Here is a 24,461-nt window from a genome sequence, read left to right on the forward strand (position 1 = left end):
CTCTCTACCCCAGGTTTTTCAACATGTGATCGGTTGGCAGTGACCTTGGCTTCGTATTTCAGGCAGTCGAGGTTTTACATCGTGGAGGCACTGCAGATTAGCTCTCGGCGACCTGGTCCTCCTGGCGACTAGTGTTTCGTGCTTACCCATCTACCCCTTCCGCTCCAGTTTATGTTAATCCTTTTATGGGATAGTATCCCTATTGCATTATTCTGCTGGTGGTGCTGGCAAAACAGGCTGTTATCGACCATGGATGGTTCGCGCCAAGCACAACCTCTCGCGTCTGGACCTGGTGGGGCCGGCCCGAAACGATGAGGAACCCTGAAGTAGCAGTTAGGAGTCTGTACAGACCCGTTATGCAAATGTTGTAACAATGAATCATCAATACATCCGGAAGAGCTGGGTGGAAGTTCGACCATATCCTCTCCAGCTCGGGGACGGAACGGTGGATCAGCCGGTGAACGAATAGAGGCATGGGCTCTCTCATAAAACCTACAAAGACACCCTTGACCGGGTACATCGGCATGCGTGAAGGAGAGAGATTTCACACGCGTCATATCGCAGGGCGAGGGCGCGGTGGAGTCGGGAGATTTCCTCCTTGGACGATGTGGAATGCACATCTCCCGGCGATTGCCGCAAAGGGCAACTCCCGGGATCCACTGCGCTGCTTCTTGGTGCACAACTTCACAGACCCTGTTGTACACTGCATAGGTGGATCCATGGAACCCCATTGCCGCCACGACAGGCAGATCAAGATGGCCAAGAAAGCTTCTCCAGGGGGGCCGTGCATCCGGCAGTGCTTCCACTTGATGACGCACTCGCCGGACCTTTTGTGCCGACTTTCCCTCAGACGGTGCGAATATATAAAAGTGGATTCCCATCTCCGTTCTGGTCAGGTCTCTCTCGGCAGTTCATCTTTCCCTTAATCTTCCCAGCTGAAAACTTTCGCCATGGCACGCCGTATTGACGTTCATCATCATTATCTACCCCCCGCCTACCTGAAAGGTGCGTTCCCTTGAGGCATATGTTGCAGTTGCAATCAGACTGATTGATCGAACAGCCCTCGAGGAGGCTGGTGGCGATCCTTCTGGATTTCCCACACCCTCTTGGTCCATTGAGGCTGACCAACAGCTTTGCGATGACTGTGGCATTGAAACGGCCATCTTATCAGTCACCGCACCAGGTGCGGGTATCGTGAAGGGCGCCAAGTCTGCCCAGGTGGCGAGAGAATGCAATGAGTTTGGCAAAACGCTAAGGGATAAATACCCTAAGAAGTATGGGTTTTTTGCTGCGCTGCCCGATGTTCTCGATACCCAAGCAGCTTTAGAGGAGATTCGATATGCCCTTGATGAGCTGCAAGCCGATGGAGTAACCCTTTTCACCCGCTATGGAGACGCAAACTACTACCTAGGCCATCCTGATATCCAGCCTATCTGGGAGGAGCTAGATCGGCGCGCCGCAGTGGTCTTTATCCATCCAACCCATGCAGTGGATACGAACCTCATCAACAAGATGCTTCCACAGCCTTTTATTGACTATCCGCACGAGACCACTCGGACAGCTGTCGATCTGATCACCACCGATACGGTCCGCAAGTACAAGAACTGCAAGATTATACTCTCCCACGCGGCGGTACCTTGCCTTACCTTGCGTTGCGTCCAGCGATTGCCCTGAAGGACTGCAGGCTCTCCAGCATGACACGCGAGCACTTTCTGGAAAATGCACGAATGTTTTACTATGACCTGGCGCTTACGGACGCAAACTTTGCTCTACCACTTCTGCAAAAATTCGCTTCACCGGATCACATTCTCTATGGTAGTGATTTTCCCTATGCACCAACCACTTCCATCAAGTTTTTCAGCAAGGACCTGGCTGAAGCCGATATTTCGGATGAAGCAGCGGAGAAGATTAATTATGGTAACGCGCTGAACCTGTTCCCTCGCCTTCGCTAGTTGTGAAATCGAGTTGACATCTATGATTTGGTATTTTCGCACTGGTGACATGAAGAGTATTGACGGATGACCGTTGGGCTTATCCCGTATGAACGCTTTCAATATACATGATCAACGTTTCCACAACTTTAAGCTAGGACAGCCCATTTCTGTCTGATACTATAGTATTTCATGTGAGCCATAGGTGCAGCATTGCCTCTATAATACCCTCACCTTTGGGATCCACAGGTGTTGTAAGATTTCGTGCTCTCTTCCCATCCTCCCTCATGACAGACACTGAGTGGGCGGCATATGGGAAGCTTCAGATTCCCAATCGTGTATTTTTAGAGGCTCCATGTACTCTCGCGTGATCGTCGAACTATATCCTGTATCCCCTCGACCGACGCTAACAGCGGCACTGCCACCTTTTGCGTAATCCCGCAACGAATAATCCACTGCATCAAATCGACGGTGCGAAATAGACTCCCCGTTATCAGCCTTCATGACTCTAAGCGACCTAACAGCTCCAGGGGTCTGCCCATTGCTTCCAACCTTGGCAGTAGGCGCTCTGCGGACCCCACTTTGCCTGCGGTATCGATATAAATAGCCGTCTCTTCTACCGTAAATCCCCTGGATATGGTCCTGCTCAACAGCAAGGCACCCTCAGCACGCCAAGATAGGGCAGCAGTAATGGATTACCTGGGTACTCAGATAGCCGGCTCAGAACCAGTGGGGAGCGACACCAGGTTCTTCTGAGAGAGCAGAGCAGGGACGAGGTAGCGTGTTGCATTGGGGGAGCGCACTTGGGCTCCAGTATAAGCCGTGTGTTTCTGTGCGATGTCATATCCCTCGCGGCCGACGACATATTGCAGGGCATTGATGCCAGCGTAGATTTGCATTCAAACGGAGGGCAGATCATCATAAAACAATGCCAACCTGTTTTGTCTTGCATTAACAAGTACTAGGATATGTACGATGTTGTAAAGAGGTTCTGTCCTTTGAATATTGCTGTATGAATCACAGTGTAGGTGGAGATGTGGATATGGATGTAAAACTTGAGAGAGCATCGATGGAGTGCTGGTCTTGCGCGAGCAAGAGCGCTTATAGCCTCAAGCACCCCGCTGAGTGCGAACTGAGAGGTACTTTCTGTGGGAAGTAGTTTCAAATTGTTAGACAGGTATACGTATAAATCTCTGTGAGACGGTTTACTCACTCTTGGAGCATGAGGTACTTCCGGTGCTCTGCACTAGATGCTATGAATAACTCCATCCATGAGATCTGGTGTGAGTGTATCCGTGGTGGATTGATGCAGAGGAAGACTTCACATACCGTTTCTTGACTTCAGAAGAGCAAGGTACTAGATATATAAATAACACTCATGCGCACTTCAAACTCGCCTGATCTGTGTAGAGATCATGATCGACGTCGATAGTTAATAGCAAACATCGAGCTCTAAAGCGCGCAACATCATACCAGAGTGCTCGGGTCAAAGTCCAGACAGTTTTGTCGTCCAGCCGTATTTGGCTGACATATTTTGGAGTATAACAACGCTGAAAGCAGCAAAGGCCTGTGTATCCCTGATGAGTTCGACTGGCTCGTCCTGCTTGTATAAGTAGACTCCACTATCAAGAATAGGATGATTGGTTAGAATCGCAACGAGTTAAATCTGGAAGCATACAGACAAGGCCATGTAGCGCAAAAGGGACTTACGTGTCGGCGCACACAACTTTGGACTACCGGAAAGGAATGTCCCCTCAAAGCCCAATCCTCTTTGTATTCAGCCCGTATGATTCTCGTTCCGGCGTCCATTCGGTTAGATCATCCCAGCTCTTGCATTCGTGCTCGGTACCGAATCCAGTCACCCCGCCCAGAGTCTCATTCTTCATCTCCACAGTCAAGTCATGTTGACACATTAGCACAAGACGTAACAATTCAATACAATGACGAACATGATGAGTTGCGAACGTCTCTGGCAGCTGCTCGTCGCCGGGGAAGGCTTGATCACTTGAGGCGACGTCATACAGCATCCACTATCCCTGTCGCATACTATTATGTCGCACTCTTACCTATTGACTTTCCGGGGCTTTGAATGAGAACTGTTGCATTAAACGTACCAAGCTGTGCAGCTGGTGAAATACGGCAAAGGCAGACCTTTGGGGAGCAACGGTAGGATGTTGAAAGAAGCCTTCGCTCGGGGGAAAGGCTCATCCACATCTTGTTCGTTGGATGATTGTTCGTCTTGGATAGAGTCGTCATATTTCAAGACAGAAGGATTGATTGGCACTTGAGAGCACAGTGAGCCAGGCTTCCGCGAGACATAATACGGGTAAGATAACTACCACCCACAAGGAATCTCTAGGGGCGAGCGGTATCGTCCCGCAGCAAAGGCTGTAGCGCACAGAATCCCTGCTAGCGAAACGAACGATATTATTCGCAACCAATCTGCTCTTCATCTCGGTCTCGTTTGGTCTTCCTCTTTATCTCTTGGCTGTCGATAGAGGAGCAGACATTTATTGCCTGTAGTAATATAAATCTTGACAGATTTATATTCTAGAAGAAAAGGCTGATTTACTGAGGGGCCGTACGACTCGTTCCGCGACGGGGATTGGAAATGCAGCAAGCCACACGAGGGGGAAAGCCTGGGCCCCAATTGACCATACATATTTGACTCCGCTGCATGGTGTGCTTCATATGCGGCTAGCCCTTCTTTCCTCGCAGTCTCCCTGTGATTCTTTGCTCGATGTTTAGATAGGGCGGCGTTTTGGTGGGATAATTGGATAGCTCTAGTCTCACTCGTATACTCTTGATACCTACCTATCAAGTCTTATTCATTACTACAGTCAATATTGGGCACCCATGGGCTAGATTTCAATTGCTATTCCGTCACTTTTGCTTTGTGCTTTCCGTAAGCACTAGAGCCCGCTCTCTCCCGTCCCAGCCTCAGATGGTACGCTAATCTACCCATACACGTAGATGTCCACCATGGCTTGGGGCTGCATGTGTGGGTCGCGCCTGCAGGCTCGGTTTCAACCTTTCTCAAATCACTGATCGTGGCGAAACCTTTTTTTTACGTCATTATAACGGTTTCTATCAAAGTATCCATCGTTCTATCCTAACGGCGGATTTTTCGAGTTGGCTACGTCAAGGACGTGACAATAGCGGCGGCGGTTGTGACTTTTGCGTAGGCCCTTGCTTGTGTATGAGATTTGGGGCTTTTCCATTTTGTGCCAGTATCTTTCGCTGATAACCGGTAATCATAGATTCTCATACCTCTAATGCATCCCCCTGTGAGGCTACTGAAATAAATCGGTCCCCACTCAATGTGCTGTTAACGAGAAAGATTACTTCTTCAGAAAGTCCATTCCCGACACTATTACCGACGTGTTCATGTTGGTGATTCCACTACATCCAATTTGGCACCTCCAAATCACCCTGCTTCGAAAGATGGTACTCTGAGCTTCCTAGTAGGAGGCCTGTATGTTCTTTGTCCTTTAGTGGGGCCATGACCAGGGTATTAGTCTACTGACTATGGATGCTAGCGTCACTATTGTATCCATTGTCCCTTGTCTGCCTGTTACACGTCGATCTCACCTCCCAAAATATTACGTGGAACTTTGTGTCTTACCTGATTTGGACCTGTGTGGAGTTGAGTATTGGCACTATTGCTGGTCAGCGCTTCCCAGCCCCAGACCAAGCTGGGATAACGCCCGGGACAACATCTAACGCCACCAACTCCTCAAGCTTGTCTACCTTGTCTTCGCCCCATCTACACGCACTTTCGAATCAAAATGGAGCTCTCAGCCATGCCCAACAATTTTCCAAAGCCGAGTCAGTGGAACCATCGACATCGACAGCCTGGCTCGACCAGTCGCCTGCGACAGCTCTCCCCCGAACAGGATGAATACGGTGATCAAGTGCCCATGCGGGCGGGGAACAAGGCCCAACATTTTCTCGCTTAATCAATCTCGGCACTGGACAGCCGCGAAATATAACTTTCAAATTATGTCCGCCGTGTCAGAAATTGCCATGCATGGATTATTATGGGCTGTATGTGCCTGCACATGCATGCAGCTGCGGTTAGATTACAAGTTAATCATGTGACCCCTAGTAGTTCAGAGGAAGACAGGCAACAGTTGTCCTGTTTGCAAACATCTTCCAATTAAAGAGAAACATAGATAGCCATTGTATCGAGCATCATATAACTCCTTGTGGATTAACTATTTATTTGACAGCTACTATTACTTTACTGGTTTCTATCTTGCATGTCTGTGTTTCATAACCCACATTTGACAAGGGCCTGTGACCGCCACCTTTAACTACCTTGGAACCAGTACTGTCCTACCCTGAATTAGAGGTGTAAGTGATGCCTTTCGCATACAAAGCGGCCTAAGAAGTTGAAACCGGCCCCACGGCTCTCAGTATAGGTGCTCGCGCTACCATCGGACCCCTGTAATATTAGTAGCCGGGCTCATTTGTGTGCGTGTTCAGTCTTCTAGGCGGCACGATACTCTTTCTAGCCTAATACATAATCTATTTACTTTTCCATGAACATTTAATGCCCAGTCCGGATCCATCCAACCCCCTCGTATTCATTTTGGAGCGTGATTCTCCTTCGACTAGTTCTCATCACTTGTTTCTCATAAGTACTCCTCGACTATGTCTTGTTCCTCCCCTGCCACCTACCTGCTGAAGCGTGATCGAGTCGAAGCAATTAGGTATTAAGATCTCTGACCTATGCAATCCCGAAGCCACACTAATTGAGCCACACCCTTTGCTACTCAGGCTTGAATCGCAGCATCTGTTATGGCAACTACATACGAAGCATCTCCTACACCCTGATATCCCCATCAAAGACGGGATGGAAATTGCCGACATTGGCGCAGGAACAGGGTAAATAGTCATTTCAGCGCTACGCAGTATCAGAGCTGACCCATATCACTCATCCATGTAGGATCTGGGCTACCTAACTAGCCACCCAGCTTCCCCCATCGGCTCGTGTTACGGCATACGATGTTACTGACTCTCACTTTATTCTCCCAGAATACTGGCCTCCCAATCTCAAATTTGAGCAGCTAGACTGCCTCGTTGATCCGCCGCCGACTCTAGCCTATCGATTTGATGTAGTACACCTGCGCATGTGGGCCTTCATTATCCGTGACAACGACCCCGGCCCGCTGATACGCAATGCCGCTAAGTTGCTTAGTTAGTAATTCTCCATCCTGCGATAAATTGTAACCAGACTGATTAACCATCAATGGAACAGAACCCGGTGGTTACCTTCAATGGGAGGATGCCAGATTTGGTAGCAGTGTGGTTAGAGGCGATGCTGCCCTTCAGGTGCGACGGATGATGGACCGTATGAGCAACGCCTCGAAGCATGACTTCCAGTAAGTGGAGACACCCTCTCAGTGAGGCTTCAATTGGTATGAAGACTATAACATACAGCTTACTCACTGGTCCTTGCTCGGCCGGCTTTAGGTGGCTCGACCAGCTTGACCTGCATGTGGAACGTGCAGAGCCGGCTTTGGATGTAATAGACTGCCAGTACAAACCGTGGTCGAGTCAGTTTATTCCGCTCTGTATGGATAACTTCATGGTGGCTTTGGAGAGTAGCGGCGCTGCGTTGGACCATTTGAAGCAGGTTGATCCATCTGCTCCCACCTTGGATCAATGGGAGAAGGCACTGGAGGCACTGCACAACGACAGTCGTCATCCAGGAGGCAGTCAGCTTTATTGGCTTCCAGTTACGTTGCTGGCTAGGAAGAGTAATTGATAAATTTGACGGGGGTTGATATTCGAAGCAAGGGAGGGTTGAGAGGAAGGAGAGAAGACTTTGTCTATGGTTATTATCTATTACTGGACATGGGAGGTTAACGGACTTCCAACAATAATTTTCGAAAGTGACCGTATGTCTCGTCGCATTTGAGCTATCAAACTCCGATTCCAAGATGAGTTGCTCCCTCTATACTAGTATCTGGAATTTATAAAGATATTTCGCACCTGTATCCACTTATTAGTCAAATTTTGATATTTATATATTTATATCTACTATCCCCGGTATATCATAATCAATCCGCTTTTACTGATTTCATTATATATTTCTATAGTCAAACACCAGCTATCAGTATAGTAGTTACTTCGGTGGTCTTTAAACTTGAGTTCCCTATTCAATATTTATAGGTCTAGACACCTAGATAGCCATCTGAACACAAGTTTCCTAAAATGTTTAAAAGTCCACCGCTTATTTTCGTTCTCCAGACCAACCTGGTGTATACGGTATACCCAATGGCCATTTTGTATTGACATGCCGCTTACCTAAGCCGTGCATTTACGGTTAGCGTCGTATGCCCCATCAATCCCGATTGCCGGTGCACCTTATCAGTCTCGAACTCCAACATCTGCTTCTGTCATATTTTTATACCTGGCAATGAATCCACCTAGGAAACGCCAAAAAGTCTCCTTTGCATGTCAGAGATGTCGTCAACGTAAGCTCGGTGTGGGTTGGCTATCCGCTCCCAATGTCTCGGACATGCAGGCTAATCCCCGTAGTGTGATCAACAACGTCCTTGCCAGCTATGTGTGCGAGCCGGTGCAACGTGTATATCACGTGGAGGTGCAATTTCCGGACAAGCGGAGTCTGTGCAGGAAGTTGGAGATTCTCTCCGGAGGCGCCAAAGTGACATCCGCCGTGATTACCATGAGGCTGTCATGCTCCCGGAGTCGAACATCGTGGATTTGAGTTGTCAGGTTGGTTTTGACATGCCCAACCTATCATCATAACTACTCATTTGATAGATGCTTGGAGATGAAGAGAAACGCCGCGGTCTGGCTCACGACACTTCAGCTCTGCCAGGAGGTATAAACTCGGCAGTTTCTGTCGCCACATGCTCGATCCCTTGGCGAGACTTAGCAGGCATGCCTTTGCCACCGAAGACAGTGCTCGATAAGTTCATGACTGATTTCTTCACGTCTGTGGATTGGTTCATAATGGTATCCCTCTCAACATTGTTTCTCCGCTATTACCTTGATGTTGATGGTCTTCTGCCAGGTCTTTTACGAGGAAAGCTTCCGGCAACGGTACGAAAATTTGATGGCCTCCACTCTTATCCCAGAGGGAGAAAACGGTAATTTTCTTTGGCTTGTACTGTTGGTCCTTGGCCTGGGTGCCCACTATGGGTCGTTGAATGCTCTGGATGCGGATGCCGATAGCCTCAAACAGCTTTCTGGGGGTCTCCTTATGCAGATCGAGCAAAGGCTTTTGGCCATCACTGATTCGCCAAAGCTAGAGACAGTACAGATATGTGTGTTGCTAGGGAGCTTTTATCTTTTCAACGGCCGCCCCACTGCTGGCCTAGTAACCTTGGCAGGTGGACTCGAAATCGCCCAAGTCATTGGGCTTCATCACGAGTCAAAGTGGCGTGGGCTTTCTGACGTGTCACGGGAGTCTCGACGGCGCTCGTGGTGGGCATTGCAAGTTGCAGATAAGCATGTATCTTGAATTCTGATCAGCAATGTCATGGCTAATTCAAGTGGTGCCTGCAGATACGCAGCTATAGCCTTCGGAAGACCATGCACAGTGGATGATTTGAACTGCGATGTCGCGTCTGTTAGCGATATCGAAACAGATAGCCATCCAACAAGTCGACAAGGGCCATTGTTGGAATACCACCAATGGAAGTTCAAACTTTACCGCATCATGGGACCATTTCTGAGCCGACGAGTCCAGAATAACCAGTTGGAAAGTCTCAATGCCATTCATGCCCAACTGTCCTCCTGGAAGAGCCAACTACCTGACAAACTACGGCTTGAAACATACAAAGATAATCCCAACAGCGAATCACGAATCCTTGAAATGCAGGCCCTAGCTCTCCAATTGACCTACGATAATCTCCAGATCATCCTCCATCGCAGCGCTGCATTTGGTGTCAACAAACGCGGATCTCATTCAAATGATGGCGCAAATCCGGACAACTCGTTTTCCCAGCAGCAACTTCTGGAGTCCGCATTAAGAACCTCCCAGCTGCATCAGCATGCTCAGCTTTTACAAGCCTGCCGCAAGACACACGCTGTGATGCACATTGGGATCTGCCTCTTCACATCCGGTGTCGTCCTCTGTGCGATCGCATTAGCGCAGCCCCTGTCGCTAGCCAGCCAGAAGGCAAAAGAAGGCGTCATGCGTATCCTACGCTTGCAAGATGACAGTATATCCTCCCGGCATCTGCTTTCTATTCAGAGTGTCCAGATCCTGCGAGATTTAGTGACAGTCGTTATGCGCTCCGAAGAAAGGGCTATATTGGGCTACTCTTCCATGCCAATTGGTCCTATACCTGAGAGATTTGATGATGGCCAGTCAATCTCAGCATTCCCGCAGGCGGATCCCATAATCCCCGATCGGGCCTTACTCGACGATACAGGCGTACCTCAGCCATTCTCAAATACGGGACCTCTCAATCCTCTGCAGCAAGGTCAGTGCGCTGTTCCCACCTGCGATCTACGCCATTGTCTCATGATTATACAGTCTTCAGGCAACATCTAAACCAATCTCTCCCCGCACTTGATCCACCTGGCTTGATTGACTCCAACAGCACACAAGGTTCCGTGGAAATGCAGCAGCCAACCCCGGCAGCAATGTTTTCATGGGATGGGAATGTATCCGCACTAGTCGATGCTGGACTCGTAGATGCAAGCCAGATGTGGCTGTGGTCAGATAATCTGGAGTATCAATCGTTCTCAGAACTTGGTAACATATTCCCTTGAGACACTAGTGATTTGGTTTTATAATGATTTGGGTGCGCCCTACGCATTACTTTATGCTCTGGACAATTTTATTTCAAGATACTGGTCTGTTTGCCGCTTTGTCTCGAGATGTGGGACACTCAGCGGTCTACTTGTGTGTGCCTTCATGGGTGAGAAATTCCTCGTTTCAATTTAGTACCCTGCAGTAACTGAATGCCTAAAGCCATCACACAAGTCTAAGCCCGACCCCTGTCCGATAGTGATAACATAAGGGAAGATGAATTTGTCTCTACTCGCTTGAGACAAATAGACTAACCATTTGTGGGGCTCGGTTGCCCTGTGGATTACTGACTTGGTTTACCCCCCTGGCCGAACTTGACCCTTGGCCACGCGTATGCTTCACGGTGTCGCTTTGCCCCCATTCCATTAGCAAACAGAGCAATTGCAGAAGCGCTTTCAAAGTATCAATGGATCCACATGCAATGTTCAAAACATGGGATATGACATCAGAAACCAGCACCGGGACACCTGCCGCAATGAATCATCCATCCAGCGGGCCGTTTTTGTAGTCGTGCATGGTACTCACTACATGAATCCATGCAAAGCGCGCTATTTGAACGACAGGGCCTGTGGGAGTATCGCCATAGCCAGGTGCGGTTGAGCAGATAATTCCTAGATTGAGTTAAGAACACCTGGGGCGAGAAGGTACATCACTCCAAGCATGGAACGATGGAGATGCAGGGCTCTCTCACCTCTTGTCGGGGTTGGCAAGGCAAAAGGCAGACGTTGGTTCTGGGGATTTTTCTGAGCAGTGGTTCATAGCATACGTTCAGTCGAGTGAGCGTCCTTGATATGGTATCGTGTCTTCCAGGGTCTTGACAAATATACCACCTGCGATCGCAGTGGGTCCAGTTCAAAAGGGAGGCCGGCTATCTACCGTACTCACATCGGTAGTTGCGTTCTATTAATTGCATAGTTAGATTGGTGTATAAAGTCCTATACCCAGGCAGTTAATTCCATTGGTGATCAATCGCCGGTTAACCCCGGTTGGAACAATATATATACATGACCTGGGCGAACTCAACCATTGCCTATGTTCAGCCATCGTGACTGTCGGACATATGTAGTTGCAAGCTAATTAGTGCCGTCTCTATGGTAAGTAATGCTTTGGGGGTGGGCAATAAACTGGCAAGCATTTCAAAGCGGGATTGATCCACCGGATAATAACACTGACTTCTATAAGTGTTCAGCGTGTTCTGATTTCGTTGAAGACAAATATGAATATATAATCTGGGTGTCTACATGCAATGCCAGTAAATTGTTATTTTGTCTGCACTCTTGCGAATAGCATGCAAGTGGGCTGTGACAGCGGAGCTCCAACAAGCTCAATCCAACTACAGAGCTGTAATATCCACAGTGCGTTTATCGTTATCGTTGCTGTTCTGTCAAGAATACCATGGTTATACGCAGAGACCAGATTGATGATCAAGTCCGTCGGACATTGGAGAATAACGATGGCCCATCCGCTGAAGCTCCATCGGAGGCTAGTCCTAAAACAGTCAAGCGTTTAGCACTCATGGATCATTTGTCAGAAAGCGCGAGGGCAGGTGCGGTCCCCTCCGATACGTCGAATAAGTCAGTTCTCCTGACTCCGTCGGACATTGAACTCAAATACGAAGTCGAGACTGGGCGATGAGTCGTGTGGGACGTTTGTTGTAAGATGGTGGGTATCTTGGGCGGAACAAAGGTGTTTAAGCTCACCCCGTGTCTACAGTGAGCCATGGACAGATGGTCCGACGGAGGCAAAATGCTCCATGCTCATCACCTGGACTTCGGTTCGCGTTTCTCATACTGTGGGCTTGAACGTCATGCCCCCCTTTGGTTCTACGCCGTCACTCGATGCTATCTAATGACGTGTGGTCGTTGCCACCTGACAACGTGAATATGTCGACTGCGTGTGCTGCATCCTGGGCCGAGAAGTAACTCGAATTTGTCACAGTATCACTTTGTCCGGACGTACGTATCCTTGACCTTCGCGACTAGCTCTTGGACTCGATACCCTTCCTCTCAGCTTGTTAAAGAAACCGTTCCACCACCAGTGACACCATAAAAGCCCTATAGCGCACAACATGACCACCAATCCAACACCGCAATTTGAAGGCTGGCTGGGCCACGACCCGACCTCCGCAGATGGAAAGATGATATGGGGTCCTTACACCCCCAAGACATGGGACGAAACTGACATCGACATCAAAATTACACATTGTAGTGTTTGCAGCTCTGACCTAAGTACTCTGCGCAGCAGCTGGGTATGTCTTGCTTCAAGCCTCTTGCTGTTCTTTAGTGAGAGGGCCTGACTTATGCTCTATAGTCACCAGCCGAGTATCCCTGCTGCGTTGGACATGAAATCGTCGGCGTAGCTATGCGCGTCGGGTCAGGTGTTACCAATGGGATTTCGGTGGGTGATCGGGTGGCTGTTGGTCCACAGAGTGACGCCTGTCTTTGTCGGCGGGGTGTATGCCAGGAGTGTGCGAGTGGGAGGGAGAATTACTGCCACGTCCACCTCACCGGAACCTATAATGGTCGGTATCTGAGCGGCGATAAGTCCTTCGGCGGATTCGGACGGTACCATCGCGCGCCGTCGCATTTTGTCTTCAGGGTTCCCGACGGATTGCCATCGGCATATGCGGCACCCATGATGTGTGCTGGCCTCACTACCTACTCTGCGTTGACAAGGAACGGTTGTGGACGCGGGAAGAACGTGGGGATTATTGGGATTGGAGGGTTGGGACACTTTGGGATTCTGTGGGCAAAGGCGCTCGGTGCAGAGAAGGTTGTTGCCATTTCCCGCCGGTCGAATAAAAGAGAGGATGCTGTTCGTCTGGGGGCGGACGAATATGTTGCTACCGAGGAAGATGCGGACTGGGCTGCGGCTCATAAGATGACTCTGGATCTGCTTATCTGTACAGTATCCTCCTCACAGGTATGGCATACGCAATCTCACCCAAACATCATGCAACCCGTCCCATTGCTGGTAAAAGCATGCTGATGATACACCAGATGCCAATAGAAAGCTACCTGACCTGCCTCCGCACCGACGGCTGTTTCGTCCAGATAGGGTTGCCAGAAGACAAATTTCCCCCGTTCCGAGCAGGCCTGCTGGCCTCACGCTCTGCGAAAGTCGCGGGTTCGTTTATCGGCGCACCGCACGAGATTCGAGAAATGCTGCAGCTGGCTGTCGACAAGAGTGTGGTTCCGTGGGTGACCGAGAGGCCGATGAAGGAGGCAAATGCGGCGATCGTGGATATGGCGAAAGGGGCGGCTAGATATCGATACGTCCTTGTTAATCAAGATAGCTGATTTGGGGAAATCAAGTTGAGACGATCAAGAAGGAGCACACTGCGTTTTTGTGACTGAAATCTTAAAAGTGCATGGGTTATATAATGTGACAGATAATCTGACGGATTTGGGTGACATATCCTCCATCCTCGGTAAAGCTAAGGCACCACCGCGGAGGTCAACGCGGCCTCCGTCGGACTTGGTGTGAAAAGTGGATATGAGTGAGCTCTCTTAGTTACGTCATCCTCGCTACTTAATCCTCCCCAAAATCCACTACAAAACCAATATTTTAACCTGCGCATTTCAACCTCTACGTACATTCTGGTTGGCATACCTACCTTCCAACAAACAAGTCACCATGTCAGAAATGAGAGCAGTCGGTATGCGATGGATCCCCTATCTCAACAATATCACGCAGGGCTATGCTAAGGACAACAGTCGTCAAGGGCGGCAAAGGCCCCGCGGACGCCATGTCCATCCAGCAGATCCCAAAGCCAACACCCTCAGCGGGACAGGCATTGATTAAAATCAAGGCCTTTGGTCTAAACCGCATGGACCTATTGCAGAGAGAGGGTCTGTACCCTCTTCCGCCGCAGGCGCCAGAAACCATGGGTGTTGAGTTCTCCGGCACGGTGGAATCGGTCAACGCTAGCGCGGAATGCGCCTTCAAGGTTGGGGATGCTGTGTTCGGTCTTGCATATGGAGGTTGTTGTTCCCCTTGACCCTTTGTGGTGAATGTTTGTTTTAACCCCTCGCAGGAGCCTATGCGGAGTACATCGTCGTCGATACAGGGATGTTGGTCCATAAACCAGCGGAAATTTCATGGGAACAAGCTGCCTGTGTTCCAGAGGTGAGACATGCATTGAACTGGCAACGGAAAACTCCGCTAATCTTGTAGACATGGATCACTGCATCGCAAGCCCTCCACATCATCGGACAATTTCAGCCCGGCCGCTCCGTACTTTGGCACGCCGGTGCCTCATCTGTCTCTATCTGTGGTATTCAGCTCGCTAAAGCAGAGGGTGCCAAAGCTATCTATGCGACAGCTGGTTCCCAGGAGAAATGTGATTTCCTCGTCAACGAGCTTGGCGTGACAGCCGCCTTCAACTACAAGACCCAAGATTGGGCGGCAGAGATCAAGAAGGTGACGAACGGCGCGGGCGTGATTTGATCGTTGACTTTGTCGGAGCAAACTACTTCCAGGGCAACATAGACGTCGCAGCGCGCGATGGCCGCATTGTCCTTCTAGGTTTGATGAGCGGCACAAAGTTGCCGAATGGTGTGGACATCGGTGGACTGCTATTTAAGAGACTTCGCGTCGAGGGTAGTACGCTCCGCAGTCGGGAGCTGGAATATCAGCGGAAGCTTAGGGATTCCATGGTGGAGCATGTTCTTCCGAGGCTAAAGGATGGGACCTTCAAGGTGTTTGTAGAGAAGGTGTTTCCATTTACTGAGATCGTGCAGGCTCATAAGTTGCTGGAGAGTAACCAGACGAGGGGCAAGCTGGCCTGTGTCATATAAGCTCCCAGTATCTGTTCGAACCACCAATTGAACTAGGTTTGCATTGGCAAATAAATCATTACGGTAAGCAATGTGCACGAAAGCAACACCCCCATCATCGCTGTCAGACGGGCAGATAGATCGCCACCTGGCTCATGAGGCTGGGACGTACCCTCATTCTGGGCATGATGCGCGTCTTGTCGAATATGGGTCTTCGGTAGCGTAGAGACTAGCTGTGAATTTGTCAAAGTTTCCTGCAATCCCGCCGTAAGATACACGCGGACCTGCGATTGGGGTACGTCGTGATACACACCTTCCGATGTCCGTTACTAGCCTTGGGTTACTCTGATAGATAGTACCAACTGACTGAGGCTCTCTATAATTTCCATCTTAACTTGGGCGACCGTACCTTTCACTGCGGTTATCAAGGCGATTTCAGGCTTCGAAGCTGCACCGGAATGTATATCCGTTTGATTGTGATTGACCAAGAGACCCAAAAAGAGGGGATAGTTTTGCTCCTCGAATCATGCCTTGGTATCCTTTCTGGAGCGCAAAAACCCCGTATTGTATTCAGCTCACCGTATGCACACGGTGCAGTCATGGCAGAATAGAACCTGGCATCGGCGGTAAACAGCGGAAGGGACCTGCGTGGTGATTAAGCCCCGCGCTGAGCCCCCGACCGTCTATAAATCAGAAATCCCCCATTTCTCTGTCTTCCCTCAACTCAAACCTTGCCTCGGAGCCCTACTGCCATCACAACCCATCATGTCGCTTCGGAGCCGGCCATTCACCAAGCTGCCTGAGGGCACAACAAAATCCAGCAAGATGACAATCAACATTGCTGGCTTTCACGTGTATATATACGGGGTTGACGAGCTATCCCCGCAACAGGCGGAAGATACAGTGGTTCTTTTCCATGCGCATGGCCGGACAAGGAGCTATGCAGATGCTGAATTGTTCGCCCACCAGTTTCTTTTCCAGTTGAAGCAAATGAAAAACCTGGCTAAAGGCTTCGTGGTGGCAACTTTTGACAGTCGCAACCATGGAGAACGAGCGGCATGGCCCCCCACGAGTTTAACAACTATTTTGAAAGTCACTTCTAACCGTCATGCTACAGATCGACTCACTAGCTACGTAAGGATCGCAAAACTATATTTCCTTGATGCTCAGCCTTGTATTAATGACAACCATGAAGTCAGGACTGGAACGGAGGAAACCCGAAGCACGCGTGCGTTTCCACTCCAACATTTACCTTCTTCATAGATTCACAAACTTACACCATACTAGACAGGACATGCTTGCCATGATAGGTTCGCAGCCCTGAGCTAGTCGTACACCTTGTCTAACAATTTATCTACAGATGGCAATGTGTTCGACATTCAAGCCGTGATGAAGTATCTCAAAGTTTACACAGGAGATCGGTTCACACCAACCGAGTTTGTTATGTCAGGACTATCACTTGGCGGTCACACTGCATGGGACATACTCTCTAAGGTGGAAGGGATCCAAGCCGCCATTATCATCGTGGGCTCCCCCAATTTGACGGACTTGCTCACCGAACGGCTTGGCGATGCAGCAGACAGCGAAGATGGCACTGGCTTAACGAAGTGGCCCAAGTCGATTTCGGCAATGTACAAGGCTCGAGATCAAAGCCTTGATCAGATCAATGGCAAACACATATTGATTTTGAATGGCGCCCTTGATATGCTTGTTCCAAACAAGTTCACTCTGCCCTGGGTTGAGAGGAATGCCAGTCAGAATGATGTCTCCTTCAACGTTTTTGAGAATACTGGGCATTGGCTGTCATTTGAGATGATGGATACTATTGTCGAGTGGGTTTCACAGAAGATCGCATAGGGTGTGCGCAATTAAAGGTGTTCCGTCGATTGGCATTTGTGCAACTCACGTATATGCGTTCTTGTCGCTTGTTTGAGGTTGGATATCCTCTGGTTCTCATAGCTTTATCTTCCACAATACAGTCAAGTTGTGCCTTTTCAATTACGTTTAGTTCGATTTTACCAGGTCTTCGTAGCATCTTATCTCAAGAAATCCCACTATTGCAGCGTTCTGTTTAGGAGAGAGACCACGGTCATGAGAAGCAAAGGGAGAGCTTACTTTAAGGTAGTCGGTACATGGATCCTCTCAGCAAGCGACCATCAAAGTCAGCTAAGTTTTCGTCGGTCCAAACAAAACTGCCGAGGCTTGATCGTACTGTATATTATCCTTGCGAGGCTTTGGAAACTCCGTCGGACTTGGCCACGAAGGACCAGATCACTGGACCCTTCCTAGTGCCAATGTTCCAAGAGCTCCGTCGGACCTGACGACGAAGGAGGATGACTCCGTTCCTTAATGCCCATTTCATCAGGGCCAATTAAGCCCACTTAGATTCTCACTACGGTGGCTGATCCATTCGGCTAACAACTATAATTTTGGCAGAGTTGTCGTACGATGTAGTGATATTGAAACCAGCAAAAGACAAGAGTTGATAAATGAAAATCGTTGATATTTGCCTTAAAACGTCCTTCAGCTGTTACTGCTATGTTTTTACCCTGAGATCAGAACAGCTCTAGAAGTTTGAAGTCCAATGATTCTGCACTGTGCACGAAAGCGCGCGTTTGGGGAAACCAGGAACTCCACAATGTATGTATGGAAATCCTATTTACCCCAGGCCAAAACAATAGGTTGGCTGTCGCGAATCCTAGCCGACGGACTTTCGGGTATTCGGTTGGAGTCATGGATGGTCAAGAACTGAGAGTGCGGCCTGACTGGTCTCGCCTATTTAAGCTAACTGAATTTCCTGTAACTGGGACTGTTGTTGAACGTTGGTAAACAGAGATTATACTACCCAAAAGCTTTGAACAACTCCGCTACAATGATTGCCAAAGAAGCTGACCTTGTCCCCCGTGGCGAGAGTACCGGCGAAGTATTTCACCTAATCTTTGGTAGTATGAGAAATCTTCCAGATCTAACATGATGCAAGGTTGATCATATGCGTCCTATGAAGGTCGTCGTTATCGGTGCAGGAATTTCCGGTATCCTTGCAGCCATTCGCTTCACTCAGCGTATCCCTAACTTGGATCTCGTCGTGTATGACAAGAACCCTGAAGTCGGCGGTACTTGGTATGAGAATCGGTATCCAGGAGTGGCATGTGGTATGTGAAACAAACCACAATATTTTGATCCCTTCCTCATTCATTTTCAGATGTCCCGTCCCACGTGTACCAAGCATCATTTGAACCGAACCCCAGCTGGTCCCAGTTCTACTCATCTGGTGGTGAAATTCTCGAATACTGGAAAGGAATCGTCGAGAAGTACGATGTGCGCAAGTACATGAAACTCAACAACAAGATTGTGGAGGCAAGTTTCGATGACTCACAGTCCAAGTGGCATGTGGTCGTTCAGAACTGCGTTACTGGGGAGGTTATCGAAGACAGCTGCGATGTTTTGTACGCATGCATCGGGGCATTGAATGATTGGAAGTGGCCTGACATCCCAGGTCTTAACACCTTTAAGGGCAAGCTCCTCCACAGTGCATCGTGGGATGAGCGCTGGAACCCAGAGGGTCTTTCTGTCGCGGTTATTGGCTCTGGTTCAAGTGCGATCCAAATTGTCCCAGCTATTCAGCCGAAGACCAAGCGAATCGATAATTATGTTAGGGGTCAAACCTGGATCGCTCCCCCATGGGCCCAGGATGAAGTTCGCAAGCACACGGCCAAGAGTGCTAATTTCAACTTTACGCCAGAGGAAATCAAGGAGTTCAAAGAAAATCCAGAGACGCTCTTGGCATATCGCAAACGGCTGGAGACAGAAGTGCAGTCGATGACGAAGTATCTTCTGCGTGGCGAGCTTGCAGAGCAGGCAGCTTCTGATTTCAAGGAACACATGGCCACAAAATTGCTTAAGAAGCCGGAGATCCTTGACAAGATTCTCCCATCCTTTGCCCCCGGTTGTCGACGCATTACACCTGGTCCTGGATATCTTGAAGCGTTAAGCGAGGACAATGTGTCTTTCATCTCGGATACGATCTCCCACGTTACAGAAGAGGGAATTGTCACGATCGATGGTACACTAAGGAAGGTCGATGCCATTGTCTGTGCAACTGGTTTTGACACTAGCTTTTCCAAGCGATTTCCAATTTATGGAAGCGGCGGTCTCGACCTGTGCGAGAGATGGAAGCAGTACCCTGATACTTACATCAGCTAAGCACACACGCGCGCCGAATCTCTTCTTTGCCCATGGCCCAAGCTCTGGAATTGGAGTTGGATCTCTTGTCATTGTCCTCGAACGAACTTGCGATTATGTCTGCTCCGTTATCGCGAAAATGCAAAAAGATCGCATCGCAACAATTCAGCCGAAGCGAGAAAGCTGTGACTCATTCAAGAGATATTGCGAGCAGTTTTTCAAGAAAACAGTGTTCTCGCTACCTTGTCGCTCCTGGTACAAGCGAGGGACTGAGAATGGTCCCGTCACTGCTCTCTGGCCTGGATCGTCTATCCACTTTGTGAAGGTCCTGGAGAAGCCCCGCTTCGAAGATTACGACTACACGTATATCAGTGGAAATGATATGGCCTGGATCGGTAACGGCTTGACTATAGGGGAGTCTGATTCCAGTGTGGATATGGTTGAGTATCTTCACCCGGAAAACATTGATTTCCCACGGTTCTAGAACGAGGTTCACCCCAGGCTTTCGCAGGTGTTTTTCTCTTATGGTCCTCACTCAAATCCGTGAGTTGGCGAGTTGGGTCCAAGATTAGACACTAAACCCATAGATTCCGAATAGATATGTTTAGATTAGTCATTATAGCAAGCCTCGTGAACTGTATACCAGAGGTATGTACTATTTAAGGTAGAAGACTTGTCAGCCAGGTAAGCAGACGTAGGAAAGGTCCCAACTTCAATCCTCGAGGTCCGCTATACCAGGGTACAGGGATTATCTTAGGAGGCTAAGTAGTTAATGAATCCTGCAATGAACTTTGGAACTGGGAGCGATCTAATATTGATTTATTCCTTTAATTCTGAAAGTACGCATTGCCCCCTCAAAGTACCCGAATGGCAATTCCGCGAATACCAACATCACCCTGCGCGATAATCGGAACTTCTAGCCGCATGGGCTCTCATCCCCAACCCCCAGTCTGGCTGTGCGGGTTCCGATATTTCCCGTATCACTCGCAGTGGCTACTTGCACGGAGACTATGTCACGATCAGCCGCTAGCACAGCAAAGATAAAAAGCAGAATGGGGTGCAGATAAATGCTACCCCAACTACAGTATCATAATAATCAGGGAAGGTTAATCCATACAGTAGCTGATGGAACCGTTCGACAGCATCAACCATGTCACGAATGCCAATCCCCAAAGTTACGAGAGAGCTGAGTGTAACAGTGACATTGTCCATATACTTGATTGGCTTTATAGGAGGTGCTTAAGCTTCGTCCGGATGAGACTAAACTCGATCCTGCAGTAGCTAATCAAGGAAGCTTGAGCTGAGAGAATGACTATTCATTCACCTTACATCAAGATTCATATTAGTCAAGTTATCAGTTTGCGGGTCTGTTCCGACTGCGAATCCCACGTCAACCCACCCCGAGTCTACGGTATCACCCCCCTTAAAAATAGAAGCCAGATAAACGCTAAGTTGAAAGCATTGGCTACGAGAGCTATGGTACCATGGCTTTTGGAATCTCCCAGCGTTCTATGATGTTTACAGTGAGGCTGTAGGATATATTCGGTCATCGAAGATGTAACAGCGAGAGCTTGTTCGGAGAAATCTTCCTCCAATCATTGTTATAACAAGAAAGATCTCTATCATTAGGCCTTAATATCAGATATACTTAAAGTTGGCGTTTACTATATATTTGGAAGCATTAGCCAACGCCACACATTATTATAGAGATAAAAGACGTTGATAGCCACTTTATTTATAAAATAAGGCACCATACTTAAACAAGCTTATATCACTGAGAGTATAATATATACATTGACCTAGCTATTCCGGTAGCTAACCACATAGCGCAAATCCCATGCCGATTCCTAACACGTGTGACCTTACTCACTGCAAAGATTTTACCATACTCTCTTGATACTATGCTTAATAAATTTCCTTTGTAATTCGACCAGCTGTGTAAGTTTAGCACTTCGGATCTACGTCGAATAGCGATTATAAATTGACATGCCTATTCTTTACATATAACTATACCGCGGTAGACAACTTGATAGAAAGGTTGGTAATAATGACCCGTATAATCTTCCGCACTTAGACAAGTGACATTATTGGCGAAATTATTAGAATAATTCTATGGAGTGAAAAAGAAACTATTATTGAAAGTTAACATTAGCAAGTTGTGATTGATAATATGGCTGAAAGCGCGACTTAAGCATATACGCGTTCTACAATTACCTACTGGCTGGGATTAAGTCAGGGATCATGACTCGACGTGCAATTAAAATAAGGGGCAGCAGCGTAGCAGTTAAGGGGGGCTGACATATTATCATACTACTCTGACCTCCTTTGGGCCAGAAAATTAAATTAAAGCCAATATATACCAGCAAATATAAAAAAAAAGCGACCTTTTAAAACTCAATTAATAATAACGGGAGTTAAGAGGCTGTCAAGTAGTGGAATCTATTTATATAAATCTTAGATTCTAATAAATTACTAAAGTTGTAAACTAACCTTTATAAGCAACCGATTACTATCAAGTTTTCAATATAAATATTAACAGTAAAAAATACTTCATCATTAATACACCTAGCCTCGAGCCGAACAATAAAGGGAAAATATTCCAACAAATAACAGAGATGTTACACTGAAAATTCCCTTCCGCTGGTGGCTCAGAGATCCCATCATGTGACAAAAAGCGGTAGACCTCTAAGGAGAACCACCCTGACCTTCAGCCGCTAAATCCTGACCCCTTCGGAGCTGGGACCCTGGGTGCCCGAAGGCTCAGCTAAAAAGGATATGATGACTAAGCGAGCTCGACCAACAGGGCAGTAGAACATATGTTCCAACATGCCCAGGCAGAAAAGGGGTTGGTCATTCACACTCGCAGACGTCGAGATTAGGAAGCTAGACTAGTCTTCGTTGAATAAATTCGATTTGTGGATCTCTTTAAGGCTATTTTAATTTGCAAGGACAATGGCAACGACTTGTCTATAGCGCCTTACACAGCCTTATTGGTGCGTGTTTGTTCTATTTAACACCCTTCCTTTAAGCACTTCAACTTCATACCACAGGCACGTGCAGCAACGACCGCCGAAAAAGGTTTGATAAGTGTGGCTCCTCTCTTCTTAGACAAACCCTTGAAGGGGTCAAAAGCAGAATGCGGGTCCCATTTGATATCCTACGCATTATTTTATCGGAGATGGTCGATATCTTCCCTGTCCAAGACCTGCTGAGAGCGAGACTAGTAGATTGTATGTATCGATAATGATCATCCTCTAGAGCATATCAATTAACATTAGCGATAGCTATGTTTGCGAGTGAAATCCCCTTACTTATACTAAAAAGTCCTCGCCTTGCGGACAACAATCTTATCTACTCCCACTGGTCGCGATTCCCGTACAAGCACAGCTTCCTTAGACAGAGGATCCACCAACACCACCAATACCCCTGTGTTTTCTCAAAATTCGTCCATGAAATCCTCCAGATGCCTGCTATCTCCCATCTAACGGAACAAGAAAAAGACGTCCTAATCACCAAATTAATCGATGCCATCACCTGGTCCTGCCACACACCCTGGAGCCTCTTCAGCCCCCGGGGTCTCAAATCACTTACAGAGGGTTACGGCAACGAATGGTCACTGTTACGCGATATGGAAACAGAATCTCTCGAACAGACTCTCCATGTAGCACTAATAACCATCGCAATTATCCGTAACGATGTGGCAGAGCTAAACCGCGTACTTGATCAGAATAACACTCCAGCAATGCCAGCAGTACCCAACTTTGTTTTTGAAGGTAGTACTCGCTTTGGTATTAACCTTATCGACATCACCGCAAGAATCGGGAGCGGGGATCTAATCTCAGCCCTTGCCGCGCGCGACTCCCCGATGGTGTCTTCTAGCTGGGTATATTTGAGTTATCATAATCGGAGGCCGTGGATTATTGCAGCTCGTTGTGCAAATAGGGCCTTCTTTGAGGCTTTGTTGAAGTATGCAAAGAATCAGAGGGCGTACAATTTCCAGGTCCCACTTAACACGGCGCTGCGGGGCGCGATTCGGGCCCGCAATATGGATATGATGGAGTATCTAGAATCAATCTGTGAAGCCCCGGTCGCGTTTCCTGCCATGCTTCGCGACGCTATAGGGACTGGGGATGTGGAGATCGTCCGGTGGTGTTTACGACAGAAGGACTGCCACGTGCACGGTTCGGGGCCATACAAAGGCCCGCTATGGGTCGCGCTACATGATTGCCCCAGGGCGACGAGGCCGGCCATTCTTAAAATGCTTCTAGAACATGGCTTTGATCCGAATGACATTGATCCTGGGAACCGGGAGAATCCCCTTCAGTACGCGATTAGGACCCAGGATGTTGAATCTGTGAGGTTCCTTGTGCAGTATGGGGCTGATGTGAACGTGGACTCTTCGACATCAGCCTGGACCGAGAAACAGAGGTCACCGTTGGCTTTGGCAGTGTTCAAGTCCTTTGATATTATGCAGCTGCTCTTAGAGAATGGGGTGATCAGAAGATGGTCATGGAGGGGGAAAGAGCATGTTTTAAAAATTGATACTAAGGCTTTTCATCACATAGAGGGTGTCTTTAAGGAATTGGGCTTTGACGAACTGGGAGTACAGGAGAAATACATCGGGCATTATATTATAGTGAATGGGTGATGCGTTGGTAACTTGGTATATGGTTGTTACAGACCCTTGTCTAGCGTATCTTATCGAAGGTGGACACACAAGGCAGAATAATAATAGGATAACGATAGCTAATTCTTAAGGAGAAGATATTTAAT

At 48.2% G+C, this 24,461-nt stretch overlaps 8 protein-coding genes across 8 annotated transcripts; all 8 read left to right on the forward strand.

Moving 5' to 3' along the window:
* Positions 1 to 950: 950 nt before the first annotated feature.
* Positions 951 to 1,952, forward strand: ANOM_007574 (amidohydrolase family protein; the record flags this gene model as incomplete). The annotated part of the gene is made up of 3 exons (XM_015552830.1): positions 951 to 1,005; positions 1,061 to 1,587; positions 1,677 to 1,952. 3 exons carry the CDS (start codon positions 951 to 953, stop codon positions 1,950 to 1,952), a joined length of 858 nt encoding a protein of 285 aa, XP_015404240.1.
* A 3,767-nt stretch (positions 1,953 to 5,719) lies between these two features.
* ANOM_007575 (class I SAM-dependent methyltransferase) lies at positions 5,720 to 7,704 on the forward strand (the record flags this gene model as incomplete). The annotated part of the gene is made up of 4 exons (XM_015552831.1): positions 5,720 to 5,845; positions 6,911 to 7,133; positions 7,195 to 7,318; positions 7,377 to 7,704. The coding sequence occupies 4 exons, from the start codon at positions 5,720 to 5,722 to the stop codon at positions 7,702 to 7,704; spliced, it is 801 nt and encodes a 266-aa protein (XP_015404241.1).
* Positions 7,705 to 8,405: 701 nt separating this feature from the next.
* On the forward strand, positions 8,406 to 9,429 carry ANOM_007576 (fungal specific transcription factor domain-containing protein; the record flags this gene model as incomplete). Its single annotated transcript, XM_015552832.1, has 5 exons — positions 8,406 to 8,416; positions 8,481 to 8,529; positions 8,577 to 8,678; positions 8,727 to 8,921; positions 8,980 to 9,429. The coding sequence occupies 5 exons, from the start codon at positions 8,406 to 8,408 to the stop codon at positions 9,427 to 9,429; spliced, it is 807 nt and encodes a 268-aa protein (XP_015404238.1).
* Positions 9,430 to 9,627: 198 nt separating this feature from the next.
* Positions 9,628 to 10,688, forward strand: ANOM_007577 (fungal specific transcription factor domain-containing protein; the record flags this gene model as incomplete). The annotated part of the gene is made up of 2 exons (XM_015552833.1): positions 9,628 to 10,396; positions 10,450 to 10,688. 2 exons carry the CDS (start codon positions 9,628 to 9,630, stop codon positions 10,686 to 10,688), a joined length of 1,008 nt encoding a protein of 335 aa, XP_015404239.1.
* A 2,108-nt stretch (positions 10,689 to 12,796) lies between these two features.
* Positions 12,797 to 15,527, forward strand: ANOM_007578 (uncharacterized protein; the record flags this gene model as incomplete). Its single annotated transcript, XM_015552834.1, has 8 exons — positions 12,797 to 12,976; positions 13,039 to 13,650; positions 13,728 to 14,003; positions 14,242 to 14,386; positions 14,445 to 14,711; positions 14,765 to 14,856; positions 14,905 to 15,168; positions 15,210 to 15,527. 8 exons carry the CDS (start codon positions 12,797 to 12,799, stop codon positions 15,525 to 15,527), a joined length of 2,154 nt encoding a protein of 717 aa, XP_015404236.1.
* A 744-nt stretch (positions 15,528 to 16,271) lies between these two features.
* Positions 16,272 to 17,363, forward strand: ANOM_007579 (alpha/beta hydrolase family protein; the record flags this gene model as incomplete). Its single annotated transcript, XM_015552835.1, has 4 exons — positions 16,272 to 16,640; positions 16,706 to 16,734; positions 16,794 to 16,816; positions 16,867 to 17,363. 4 exons carry the CDS (start codon positions 16,272 to 16,274, stop codon positions 17,361 to 17,363), a joined length of 918 nt encoding a protein of 305 aa, XP_015404237.1.
* A 1,015-nt stretch (positions 17,364 to 18,378) lies between these two features.
* On the forward strand, positions 18,379 to 20,172 carry ANOM_007580 (flavin-containing monooxygenase; the record flags this gene model as incomplete). The annotated part of the gene is made up of 4 exons (XM_015552836.1): positions 18,379 to 18,429; positions 18,487 to 18,658; positions 18,709 to 19,656; positions 19,706 to 20,172. The coding sequence occupies 4 exons, from the start codon at positions 18,379 to 18,381 to the stop codon at positions 20,170 to 20,172; spliced, it is 1,638 nt and encodes a 545-aa protein (XP_015404235.1).
* Positions 20,173 to 23,151: 2,979 nt separating this feature from the next.
* Positions 23,152 to 24,336, forward strand: ANOM_007581 (ankyrin repeat domain-containing protein; the record flags this gene model as incomplete). Its single annotated transcript, XM_015552837.1, has 1 exon — positions 23,152 to 24,336. The coding sequence occupies one exon, from the start codon at positions 23,152 to 23,154 to the stop codon at positions 24,334 to 24,336; it is 1,185 nt and encodes a 394-aa protein (XP_015404234.1).
* Between the last annotated feature and the right edge of the window lie 125 nt (positions 24,337 to 24,461).

Source organism: Aspergillus nomiae, assembly GCF_001204775.2.
Source record: "Aspergillus nomiae NRRL 13137 chromosome Unknown contig00277, whole genome shotgun sequence".
Lineage (NCBI taxonomy): Eukaryota > Fungi > Ascomycota > Eurotiomycetes > Eurotiales > Aspergillaceae > Aspergillus > Aspergillus nomiae.